This window comes from Oncorhynchus kisutch, linkage group LG6 (genome assembly GCF_002021735.2).
Source record: "Oncorhynchus kisutch isolate 150728-3 linkage group LG6, Okis_V2, whole genome shotgun sequence".
NCBI classification, from domain to species: domain Eukaryota; kingdom Metazoa; phylum Chordata; class Actinopteri; order Salmoniformes; family Salmonidae; genus Oncorhynchus; species Oncorhynchus kisutch.
This window is the reverse complement of record NC_034179.2, coordinates 1,749,404-1,763,908: the sequence shown is the minus strand read 5'-3', so window position 1 is coordinate 1,763,908 and position 14,505 is coordinate 1,749,404. Positions and strand designations below refer to the sequence as shown.

The 14,505-nt window shown below is 40.1% G+C and overlaps 1 protein-coding gene across 1 annotated transcript in view; it reads right to left on the bottom strand.

Moving 5' to 3' along the window:
* The window catches only part of cntfr (ciliary neurotrophic factor receptor), a 530,571-nt gene that overhangs the window by 309,384 nt on the left and 206,682 nt on the right, over window positions 1-14,505 (bottom strand). Inside the window, exon 2 of the mRNA XM_031826000.1 lies at window positions 14,365-14,446. Within this exon, the coding sequence (XP_031681860.1) occupies window positions 14,365-14,446 (82 nt within the window). The remainder of the gene's footprint in view (window positions 1-14,364; window positions 14,447-14,505) is intronic.

Here is a 14,505-nt window from a genome sequence, read left to right as displayed (position 1 = left end):
GAAATAGACAGAACATCTAATGTGATAGACCATATGACTGGACAGGAAATAGACAGAACATCTAATGTGATAGACCATTTGACTGAACAGGAAATAGAAACAACATCTAATGTGATAGACCATATGACTGGACAGGAAATAGACAGAACATCTAATGTGATAGACCATTTGACTGAACAGGAAATAGAAACAACATCTAATGTGATAGACCATATGACTGGACAGGAAATAGACAGAACATCTAATGTGATAGACCATATGACTGAACAGGAAATAGACAGAACATCTAATGTGATAGACCATATGACTGGACAGGAAATAGACAGAACATCTAATGTGATAGACCTATGACTGGACAGGAAATAGAAACAACATCTAATGTGATAGACCATATGACTGAACAGGTAATAGAAACAACATCTAATGTGATAGACCATATGACTGGACAGGAAATAGACAGAACATCTAATGTGATAGACCATATGACTGAACAGGAAATAGACAGAACATCTAATGTGATAGACCATATGACTGAACAGGTAATAGAAACAACATCTAATGTGATAGACCATATGACTGGACAGGAAATAGACAGAACATCTAATGTGATAGACCATATGACTGAACAGGAAATAGACAGAACATCTAATGTGATAGACCATATGACTGAACAGGTAATAGAAACAACATCTAATGTGATAGACCATATGACTGGACAGGAAATAGACAGAACATCTAATGTGATAGACCATATCACTGAACAGGAAATAGACAGAACATCTAATGTGATAGACCACATGACTGAACAGGAAATAGAAACAACATCTAATGTGATAGACCATGTGACTGGACAGGAAATAGAAACAACATCTAATGTGATAGACCATGTGACTGGACAGGAAAGAGACAGAACATCTAATGTGATAGACCATATGACTGGACAGGAAATAGACAGATCATTTAATGTGATAGACCATATGACTGAACAGGAAATAGAAACAACATCTAATGTGATAGACCATATGACTGGACAGGAAATAGACAGAACATCTAATGTGATAGACCATATGACTGAACAGGAAATAGAAATAACATCTAATGTGATAGACCATATGACTGGACAGGAAATAGACAGAACATCTAATGTGATAGACCATATGACTGAACAGGAAATAGACAGAACATCTAATGTGATAGACCACATGACTGAACAGGAAATAGAAACAACATCTAATGTGATAGACCATGTGACTGGACAGGAAATAGACAGAACATCTAATGTGATAGACCATGTGTCTGGACAGGAAATAGACAGAACATCTAATGTGATAGACCATATGACTGGACAGGAAATAGACAGAACATCTAATGTGATAGACCATGTGACTGGACAGGAAATAGACAGAACATCTAATGTGATAGACCATGTGACTGGACAGGAAAAAGTCAGAACATCTAATGTGATAGACCATATGACTGGACAGGAAATAGACAGAACATCTAATGTGATAGACCATGTGACTGGACAGGAAATAGAAACAACATCTAATGTGATAGACCATATGACTGGACAGGAAATAGACAGAACATCTAATGTGATAGATCATATGACTGAACAGGAAATAGAAACAACATCTAATTTGATAGACCATATGACTGGACAGGAAATAGACAGAACATCTAATGTGATAGACCATGTGACTGGACAGGAAATAGAAACAACATCTAATGTGATAGACCATATGACTGGACAGGAAATAGACAGAACATCTAATGTGATAGACCATTTGACTGAACAGGAAATAGAAACAACATCTAATGTGATAGACCATATGACTGGACAGGAAATAGACAGAACATCTAATGTGATAGACCATATGACTGAACAGGAAATAGACAGAACATCTAATGTGATAGACCATATGACTGGACAGGAAATAGACAGAACATCTAATGTGATAGACCATATGACTGGACAGGAAATAGAAACAACATCTAATGTGATAGACCATGTGACTGGACAGGAAATAGACCATATGACTGGACAGGAAATAGAAACAACATCTAATGTGATAGATCATATGACTGGACAGGAAATAGACAGAACATCTAATGGGATAGACCATATGACAGGACAGGAAATAGAAACAACATCTAATGTGATAGACCATATGACTGGACAGGAAATAGACAGAACATCTAATGTGATAGACCATATGACTGAACAGGAAATAGACAGAACATCTAATGTGATAGACCATATGACTGAACAGGAAATAGAAAAAACATCTAATGTGATAGACCATGTGACTGGACAGGAAATAGACAGAACATCTAATGTGATAGACCATGTGACTGGACAGGAAATAGACAGAACATCTAATGTGATAGACCATATGACTGGACAGGAAATAGACAGAACATCTAATGTGATAGACCATATGACTGGACAGGAAATAGACAGAACATTTAATGTGATAGACCATATGACTGAACAGGAAATAGACAGAACATCTAATGTGATAGACCACATGACTGAACAGGAAATAGAAACAACATCTAATGTGATAGACCATGTGACTGGACAGGAAATAGACAGAACATCTAATGTGATAGACCATGTGTCTGGACAGGAAATAGACAGAACATCTAATGTGATAGACCATATGACTGGACAGGAAATAGACAGAACATCTAATGTGATAGACCATGTGACTGGACAGGAAATAGACAGAACATCTAATGTGATAGACCATGTGACTGGACAGGAAAAAGACAGAACATCTAATGTGATAGACCATATGACTGGACAGGAAATAGACAGAACATCTAATGTGATAGACCATGTGACTGGACATGAAATAGAAACAACATCTAATGTGATAGACCATATGACTGGACAGGAAATAGACAGAACATCTAATGTGATAGACCATATGACTGAACAGGAAATAGACAGAACATCTAATGTGATAGACCATGTGACTGGACAGGAAATAGAAACAACATCTAATATGATAGACCATATGACTGGACAGGAAATAGACCATGTGACTGGACAGGAAATAGACAGAACATCTAATGTGATAGACCATGTGACTGGACAGGAAATAGACAGAACATCTAATGGGATAGACCATATGACTGGACAGGAAATAGACAGAACATCTAATGTGATAGACCATGTGACTGGACAGGAAATAGACAGAACATCTAATGTGATAGACCATATGACTGGACAGGAAATAGACAGAACATCTAATGTGATAGAACATGTGACTGGACAGGAAATAGACAGAACATTTAATGTGATAGACCATATGACTGAACAGGAAATAGAAACAACATCTAATGTGATAGACCATATGACTGGACAGGAAATAGACAGAACATCTAATGTGATAGACCATGTGACTGGACAGGAAATAGACCACATGACTGGACAGGACATAGACAGAACATCTAATGTGATAGACCATATGACTGGACAGGAAATAGAAAAAACATCTAATGTGATAGACCATATGACTGAACAGGAAATAGAAACAACATCTAATGTGATAGACCATATGACTGGACAGGAAATAGACAGAACATCTAATGTGATAGACCATGTGACTGGACAGGAAATAGACAGAACATCTAATGGGATAGACCATATGACTGGACAGGAAATAGACAGAACATCTAATGTAATAGACCATATGACTGGACAGGAAATAGACAGAACATCTAATGTGATAGACCATTTGACTGAACAGGAAATAGAAACAACATCTAATGTGATAGACCATATGACTGGACAGGAAATAGACAGAACATCTAATGTGATAGACCATATGACTGGACAGGAAATAGACAGAACATCTAATGTGATAGACCATATGACTGGACAGGAAATAGACAGAACATCTAATGTGATAGACCATATGACTGGACAGGAAATAGACAGAACATCTAATGTGATAGACCATATGACTGGACAGGAAATAGACAGAACATCTAATGTGATAGACCATGTGACTGGACAGGAAATAGACAGAACATCTAATGTGATAGACCATGTGACTGGACAGGAAAAAGACAGAACATCTAATGTGATAGACCATATGACTGGACAGGAAATAGACAGAACATCTAATGTGATAGACCATGTGACTGGACATGAAATAGAAACAACATCTAATGTGATAGACCATATGACTGGACAGGAAATAGACAGAACATCTAATGTGATAGACCATATGACTGAACAGGAAATAGACAGAACATCTAATGTGATAGACCATGTGACTGGACAGGAAATAGAAACAACATCTAATATGATAGACCATATGACTGGACAGGAAATAGACCATGTGACTGGACAGGAAATAGACAGAACATCTAATGTGATAGACCATGTGACTGGACAGGAAATAGACAGAACATCTAATGGGATAGACCATATGACTGGACAGGAAATAGACAGAACATCTAATGTGATAGACCATGTGACTGGACAGGAAATAGACAGAACATCTAATGTGATAGACCATATGACTGGACAGGAAATAGACAGAACATCTAATGTGATAGAACATGTGACTGGACAGGAAATAGACAGAACATTTAATGTGATAGACCATATGACTGAACAGGAAATAGAAACAACATCTAATGTGATAGACCATATGACTGGACAGGAAATAGACAGAACATCTAATGTGATAGACCATGTGACTGGACAGGAAATAGACCACATGACTGGACAGGACATAGACAGAACATCTAATGTGATAGACCATACGACTGGACAGGAAATAGACAGAACATCTAATGTGATAGACCATGTGACTGGACAGGATATAGAAACAACATCTAATGTGATAGACCATATGACTGGACAGGAAATAGACAGAACATCTAATGTGATAGACCATTTGACTGAACAGGAAATAGAAACAACATCTAATGTGATAGACCATATGACTGGACAGGAAATAGACAGAACATCTAATGTGATAGACCATATGACTGAACAGGAAATAGACAGAACATCTAATGTGATAGACCATATGACTGAACAGGAAATAGAAACAACATCTAATGTGATAGACCATATGACTGGACAGGAAATAGACAGAACATCTAATGTGATAGACCATATGACTGAACAGGAAATAGACAGAACATCTAATGTGATAGACCATATGACTGGACAGAACATAGACAGAACATCTAATGTGATAGACCATATGACTGGACAGGAAATAGACAGACTATCTAATGTGATAGACCATATGACTGAACAGGAAATATAAACAACATCTAAGTTGGTGGTTGAAGATATCCCTCTAGTGGTGTGGGGGCTGTGCTTTGGCAAAGTGGGTGGGGTTATATCCTTCCTGTTTGGCCCTGTCCGGGGGTGTCCTCGGATGGGGCCACAGTGTCTCCTGACCCCTCCTGTCTCAGCCTCCAGTATTTATGCTGCAGTAGTTTATGTGTCGGGGGGCTGGGGTCAGTTTGTTATATCTGGAGTACTTCTCCTGTCCTATTCGGTGTCCTGTGTGAATCTAAGTGTGCGTTCTCTAATTCTCTCCTTCTCTCTTTCTTTCTCTCTCTCGGAGGACCTGAGCCCTAGGACTACCTGACATGATGACTCCTTGCTGTCCCCAGTCCACCTGGCCATGCTGCTGTTCCAGTTTCAACTGACCTGAGCCCTAGGACCATGCCCCAGGACTACCTGACATGATGACTCCTTGCTGTCCCCAGTCTACCTGGCCATGCTGCTGCTCCAGTTTCAACTTCCACCTGACTGTGCTGCTGCTCTAGTTTCAACTGTTCTGCCTTATTATTATTCGACCATGCTGGTCATTTATGAACATTGAACATCTTGACCATGTTCTGTTATAATCTCCACCCGGCACAGCCAGAAGAGGACTGGCCACCCCACATAGCCTGGTTCCTCTCTAGGTTTCTTCCTAGGTATTGGCCTTTCTAGGGAGTTTTTCCTAGCCACCGTGCTTCTACACCTGCATTGCTTGCTGTTTGGGGTTTTAGGCTGGGTTTCTGTACAGCACTTTGAGATATCAGCTGATGTACGAAGGGCTATATAAATAAATTTGATTTGATTTGATTTGATCTAATGTGATAGACCATGTGACTGGACAGGAAATAGACCATATGACTGGACAGGAAATAGAAACAACATCTAATGTGATAGACCATGTGACTGGACAGGAAAGAGACCGAACATCTAATGTGATAGACCATATGACTGGACAGGAAATAGACAGAACATCTAATGTGATAGACCATATGACTCGACAGGAAATAGACAGAACATCTAATGTGATAGACCATTTGACTGAACAGGAAATAGAAACAACATCTAATGTGATAGACAATATGACTGGACAGGAAATAGACAGAACATCTAATGTGATAGACCATATGACTGAACAGGAAATAGAAACAACATCTAATGTGATAGACCACATGACTGAACAGGAAATAGAAACAACATCTAATGTGATAGACCATATGACTGAACAGGAAATAGACAGACCATCTAATGTGATAGACCATATGACTGGACAGGAAATAGACAGAACATCTAATGTGATAGACCATGTGACTGGACAGGATATAGAAACAACATCTAATGTGATAGACCATATGACTGGACAGGAAATAGACAGAACATCTAATGTGATAGACCATTTGACTGAACAGGAAATTGAAACAACATCTAATGTGATAGACCATATGACTAGACAGGAAATAGACAGAACATCTAATGTGATAGACCATATGACTGAACAGGAAATAGACAGAACATCTAATGTGATAGACCATGTGACTGGACAGGATATAGAAACAACATCTAATGTGATAGACCATATGACTGGACAGGAAATAGACAGAACCTCTAATGTGATAGACCATTTGACTGAACAGGAAATAGAAACAACATCTAATGTGATAGACCATATGACTGGACAGGAAATAGACAGAACATCTAATGTGATAGACCATATGACTGAACAGGAAATAGACAGAACATCTAATGTGATAGACCATATGACTGAACAGGAAATAGAAACAACATCTAATGTGATAGACCATATGACTGGACAGGAAATAGACAGAACATCTAATGTGATAGACCATATGACTGAACAGGAAATAGACAGAACATCTAATGTGATAGACCATATGACTGGACAGAACATAGACAGAACATCTAATGTGATAGACCATATGACTGGACAGGAAATAGACAGACTATCTAATGTGATAGACCATATGACTGAACAGGAAATATAAACAACATCTAAGTTGGTGGTTGAAGATATCCCTCTAGTGGTGTGGGGGCTGTGCTTTGGCAAAGTGGGTGGGGTTATATCCTTCCTGTTTGGCCCTGTCCGGGGGTGTCCTCGGATGGGGCCACAGTGTCTCCTGACCCCTCCTGTCTCAGCCTCCAGTATTTATGCTGCAGTAGTTTATGTGTCGGGGGGCTGGGGTCAGTTTGTTATATCTGGAGTACTTCTCCTGTCCTATTCGGTGTCCTGTGTGAATCTAAGTGTGCGTTCTCTAATTCTCTCCTTCTCTCTTTCTTTCTCTCTCTCGGAGGACCTGAGCCCTAGGACTACCTGACATGATGACTCCTTGCTGTCCCCAGTCCACCTGGCCATGCTGCTGTTCCAGTTTCAACTGACCTGAGCCCTAGGACCATGCCCCAGGACTACCTGACATGATGACTCCTTGCTGTCCCCAGTCTACCTGGCCATGCTGCTGCTCCAGTTTCAACTTCCACCTGACTGTGCTGCTGCTCTAGTTTCAACTGTTCTGCCTTATTATTATTCGACCATGCTGGTCATTTATGAACATTGAACATCTTGACCATGTTCTGTTATAATCTCCACCCGGCACAGCCAGAAGAGGACTGGCCACCCCACATAGCCTGGTTCCTCTCTAGGTTTCTTCCTAGGTATTGGCCTTTCTAGGGAGTTTTTCCTAGCCACCGTGCTTCTACACCTGCATTGCTTGCTGTTTGGGGTTTTAGGCTGGGTTTCTGTACAGCACTTTGAGATATCAGCTGATGTACGAAGGGCTATATAAATAAATTTGATTTGATTTGATTTGATCTAATGTGATAGACCATGTGACTGGACAGGAAATAGACCATATGACTGGACAGGAAATAGAAACAACATCTAATGTGATAGACCATGTGACTGGACAGGAAAGAGACCGAACATCTAATGTGATAGACCATATGACTGGACAGGAAATAGACAGAACATCTAATGTGATAGACCATATGACTCGACAGGAAATAGACAGAACATCTAATGTGATAGACCATTTGACTGAACAGGAAATAGAAACAACATCTAATGTGATAGACAATATGACTGGACAGGAAATAGACAGAACATCTAATGTGATAGACCATATGACTGAACAGGAAATAGAAACAACATCTAATGTGATAGACCACATGACTGAACAGGAAATAGAAACAACATCTAATGTGATAGACCATATGACTGAACAGGAAATAGACAGACCATCTAATGTGATAGACCATATGACTGGACAGGAAATAGACAGAACATCTAATGTGATAGACCATGTGACTGGACAGGATATAGAAACAACATCTAATGTGATAGACCATATGACTGGACAGGAAATAGACAGAACATCTAATGTGATAGACCATTTGACTGAACAGGAAATTGAAACAACATCTAATGTGATAGACCATATGACTAGACAGGAAATAGACAGAACATCTAATGTGATAGACCATATGACTGAACAGGAAATAGACAGAACATCTAATGTGATAGACCATGTGACTGGACAGGATATAGAAACAACATCTAATGTGATAGACCATATGACTGGACAGGAAATAGACAGAACCTCTAATGTGATAGACCATTTGACTGAACAGGAAATAGAAACAACATCTAATGTGATAGACCATATGACTGGACAGGAAATAGACAGAACATCTAATGTGATAGACCATATGACTGAACAGGAAATAGACAGAACATCTAATGTGATAGACCATATGACTGAACAGGAAATAGAAACAACATCTAATGTGATAGACCATATGACTGGACAGGAAATAGACAGAACATCTAATGTGATAGACCATATGACTGAACAGGAAATAGACAGAACATCTAATGTGATAGACCATATGACTGGACAGAACATAGACAGAACATCTAATGTGATAGACCATATGACTGGACAGGAAATAGACAGACTATCTAATGTGATAGACCATATGACTGAACAGGAAATATAAACAACATCTAAGTTGGTGGTTGAAGATATCCCTCTAGTGGTGTGGGGGCTGTGCTTTGGCAAAGTGGGTGGGGTTATATCCTTCCTGTTTGGCCCTGTCCGGGGGTGTCCTCGGATGGGGCCACAGTGTCTCCTGACCCCTCCTGTCTCAGCCTCCAGTATTTATGCTGCAGTAGTTTATGTGTCGGGGGGCTGGGGTCAGTTTGTTATATCTGGAGTACTTCTCCTGTCCTATTCGGTGTCCTGTGTGAATCTAAGTGTGCGTTCTCTAATTCTCTCCTTCTCTCTTTCTTTCTCTCTCTCGGAGGACCTGAGCCCTAGGACTACCTGACATGATGACTCCTTGCTGTCCCCAGTCCACCTGGCCATGCTGCTGTTCCAGTTTCAACTGACCTGAGCCCTAGGACCATGCCCCAGGACTACCTGACATGATGACTCCTTGCTGTCCCCAGTCTACCTGGCCATGCTGCTGCTCCAGTTTCAACTTCCACCTGACTGTGCTGCTGCTCTAGTTTCAACTGTTCTGCCTTATTATTATTCGACCATGCTGGTCATTTATGAACATTGAACATCTTGACCATGTTCTGTTATAATCTCCACCCGGCACAGCCAGAAGAGGACTGGCCACCCCACATAGCCTGGTTCCTCTCTAGGTTTCTTCCTAGGTATTGGCCTTTCTAGGGAGTTTTTCCTAGCCACCGTGCTTCTACACCTGCATTGCTTGCTGTTTGGGGTTTTAGGCTGGGTTTCTGTACAGCACTTTGAGATATCAGCTGATGTACGAAGGGCTATATAAATAAATTTGATTTGATTTGATTTGATCTAATGTGATAGACCATGTGACTGGACAGGAAATAGACCATATGACTGGACAGGAAATAGAAACAACATCTAATGTGATAGACCATGTGACTGGACAGGAAAGAGACCGAACATCTAATGTGATAGACCATATGACTGGACAGGAAATAGACAGAACATCTAATGTGATAGACCATATGACTGGACAGGAAATAGACAGAACATCTAATGTGATAGACCATATGACTGGACAGGAAATAGACAGAACATCTAATGTGATAGACCATATGACTGGACAGGAAATAGACAGAACATCTAATGTGATAGACCATGTGACTGGACAGGAAAGAGACAGAACATCTAATGTGATAGACCATATGACTGAACAGGAAATAGAAACAACATCTAATGTGATAGACCATATGACTGGACAGGAAATAGACAGAACATCTAATGTGATAGACCATATGACTGAACAGGAAATAGAAACAACATCTAATGTGATAGACCATATGACTGAACAGGAAATAGACAGACCATCTAATGTGATAGACCATATGACTGGACAGGAAATAGACAGAACATCTAATGTGATAGACCATATGACTGAACAGGAAATAGACAGACCATCTAATGTGATAGACCTTATGACTGAACAGGAAATATAAACAACATCTAATGTGATAGACCATGTGACTGGACAGGAAATAGACCATATGACTGTACAGGAAATAGAAACAACATCTAATGTGATAGACCATGTGACTGGACAGGAAAGAGACCGAACATCTAATGTGATAGACCATATGACTGGACAGGAAATAGACAGAACATCTAATGTGATAGACCATATGACTGGACAGGAAATAGACAGAACATCTAATGTGATAGACCAATTGACTGGACAGGAAATAGACAGAACATCTAATGTGATAGACCATATGACTGGACAGGAAATAGACAGAACATCTAATGTGATAGACCATATGACTGGACAGGAAATAGACAGAACATCTAATGTGATAGACCATATGACTGGACAGGAAATAGACAGAATATCTAATGTGATAGACCATATGACGGGACAGGAAATAGACAGAACATCTAATGTGATAGACCATATGACTGGACAGGAAATAGACAGAACATCTAATGTGATAGACCATGTGACTGGACAGGAAATAGACAGAACATCTAATGTGATAGACCATGTGACTGGACAGGAAATAGACAGAACATCTAATGTGATAGACCATATGACTGGACAGGAAATAGACAGAACATCTAATGTGATAGACCATGTGACTGGACAGGAAATAGAAACAACATCTAATGTGATAGACCATATGACTCGACAGGAAATAGACAGAACATCTAATGTGATAGACCATTTGACTGAACAGGAAATAGAAACAACATCTAATGTGATAGACCATATGACTGGACAGGAAATAGACAGAACATCTAATGTGATAGACCATATGACTGAACAGGAAATAGAAACAACATCTAATGTGATAGACCACATGACTGAACAGGAAATAGAAACAACATCTAATGTGATAGACCATGTGACTGGACAGGAAATAGACCATATGACTGGACAGGAAATAGAAACAACATCTAATGTGATAGACCATATGACTGGACAGGAAATAGACAGAACATCTAATGTGATAGACCATGTGACTGGACAGGAAATAGAAACAACATCTAATGTGATAGACCATGTGACTGGACAGGAAATAGACAGAACATCTAATGTGATAGACCATGTGACTGGACAGGCAATAGACAGAACATCTAATGTGATAGACCATGTGACTGGACAGGAAATAGACAGAATATCTAATGTGATAGACCATGTGACTGGACAGGAAATAGACAGAACATCTAATGTGATAGACCATGTGACTGGACAGGAAATAGACAGAACATCTAATGTGATAGACCATATGACTAGACAGGAAATAGACAGAACATCTAATGTGATAGACCATATGACTGGACAGGAAATAGACAGAACATCTAATGTGATAGACCATGTGACTGGACAGGAAATAGACAGAACATCTAATGTGATAGACCATATGACTAGACAGGAAATAGACAGAACATCTAATGTGATAGACCATATGACTGGACAGGAAATAGACAGAACATCTAATGTGATAGACCATATGACTGAACAGGAAATAGAAACAACATCTAATGTGATAGACCATATGACTGGACAGGAAATAGAAAGAACATCTAATGTGATAGACCATATGACTGAACAGGAAATAGACAGAACATCTAATGTGATAGACCATATGACCGAACAGGAAATAGAAACAACATCTTATGTGATAGACCATGTGACTGGACAGGAAATAGACCATATGACTGGACAGGAAATAGAAACAACATCTAATGTGATAGACCATATGACTGGACAGGAAAAAGACAGAACATCTAATGTGATAGACCATATGACTGGACAGGAAATAGAAAGAACATCTAATGTGATAGACCATATGACTGGACAGGAAATAGAAAGAACATCTAATGTGATAGACCATATGACTGGACAGGAAATAGACCATATGACTGGACAGGAAATAGACAGAACATCTAATGTGATAGATCATATGACTGGACAGGAAATAGAAAGAACATCTAATGTGATAGACCATATGACTGGACAGGAAATAGAAAGAACATATAATGTGATAGACCATATGACTGGACAGGAAATAGAAAGAACATCTAATGTGATAGACCATTTGACTGGACAGGAAATAGAAAGAACATCTAATGTGATAGACCATGTGACTGGACAGGAAATAGACCATATGACTGGACAGGAAATAGAAAGAACATCTAATGTGATAGACCATATGACTGGAGAGGAAATAGACAGAACATCTAATGTAAAAGGCCATATGACTGGACAGTAAATAGACAGAACATCTAATGTGATAGACCATATGACTGGACAGGAAATAGACAGAACATCTAATGTGATAGACTATGTGACTGGACAGGAAATAGAAAGAACATCTGATGTGATAGACCATGTGACTGGAGAGGAAATAGAAAGTATCAACTGAATGTTAAATGTGTTTCCTGTCAAGTATTTTAAGTCTACTTGTTGAATGTTTGTGAAGTCTTGATTTGTGGTTGTTTGTAATTTCTTGTAGTTGGTGTTGGACACGAGGAAGACTATCTATATAAGGTCCCACAGTTGACAATGCATGTCAGAGCATAGACCAAGCCATGAGGCCGATGCAATTGTCCGTAGAGATCTGAGACAGGATTGTGTTGAGGCACAGCTCTGGGGAAGGGTGCCAAACTGAGCAATCGGGAGACAAGGGCCTTGGTCAGGGACGTGACCAAGAACCCGATAGTCACTCTGACAGAACTCCAGAGTTCCTCTGTGGAGATTTTTGTATTTTTTAAAAACATTTTATCAGGATCCCCAGCAGCTAACACCATAACGCTAGACAGGTGTATGCCTTCCCAAATCATGTCCAATCAATTGAATTTACCATATGTGGACTCCAATCAAATTGTAGTAACATCTCAAGGATGATCAATGGAAACAGGATGCACCAGAGCTCAATTTGGAGTCTCATATCAAAGGGTCTGAATCCTGATGTAAATAAAGTATATCTGTATTTTCTGCTTTGTCATTCTGGGTTATTGTGTGTAGATTGACGAATGCACTTTAGCTATAGATATTATAGATCTCCATCGCCTTGTATTGCTGTTCTGTGTTGAAGTGGGTTATATCTGTGACTGAAAAAAATAAAGGCTACCTCCCTAATAGTACCATATTCCCTATATAGTGCACTACTTTTAGGTGGGGAGGAGGTGTAGAATGAGTGAGGGCTGTGAAGGAGGAGAAGAGAGGGAGAAGAGGTGTACGCAGAGAGACAGGTGAGAGACGACTCAGCACGGTATGTCTGTCGCCCTCTCACTGTGTTACCTCTAGTTATCTCTGCTCTCAGCTCCTGACACAAACACCACCACAACCTGAGAGTGCAGAGAGAGAGAGAGAGAGAGAGAGAGAGAGAGAGAGAGAGAGAGAGAGAGAGAGAGCGAGAGAGAGAGAGAGAGAGAGAGAGAGAGGCTATGCATCTCCCACCATGGTCAGGTGGCAGAGAGAGAGCAGGCTCTGAGCTCACAGTAGAACATAGAACACAGTACGAGGGGTGGGAGAGGAGCAGAGGGTTGTCGTATTACAGCGTTGGGTCTTACCTGTTTGGCTGCGTCTCTGAGCGTACGCCACCGCCACGGCAGCTAGCACCACACAGCACAGCGACGTTACGGTGTTGGCCATCTAGAGAAATAGACACAGAGGAGAATGTCAGAGTCTCTCTCTCCATCTCTATCGCCCCC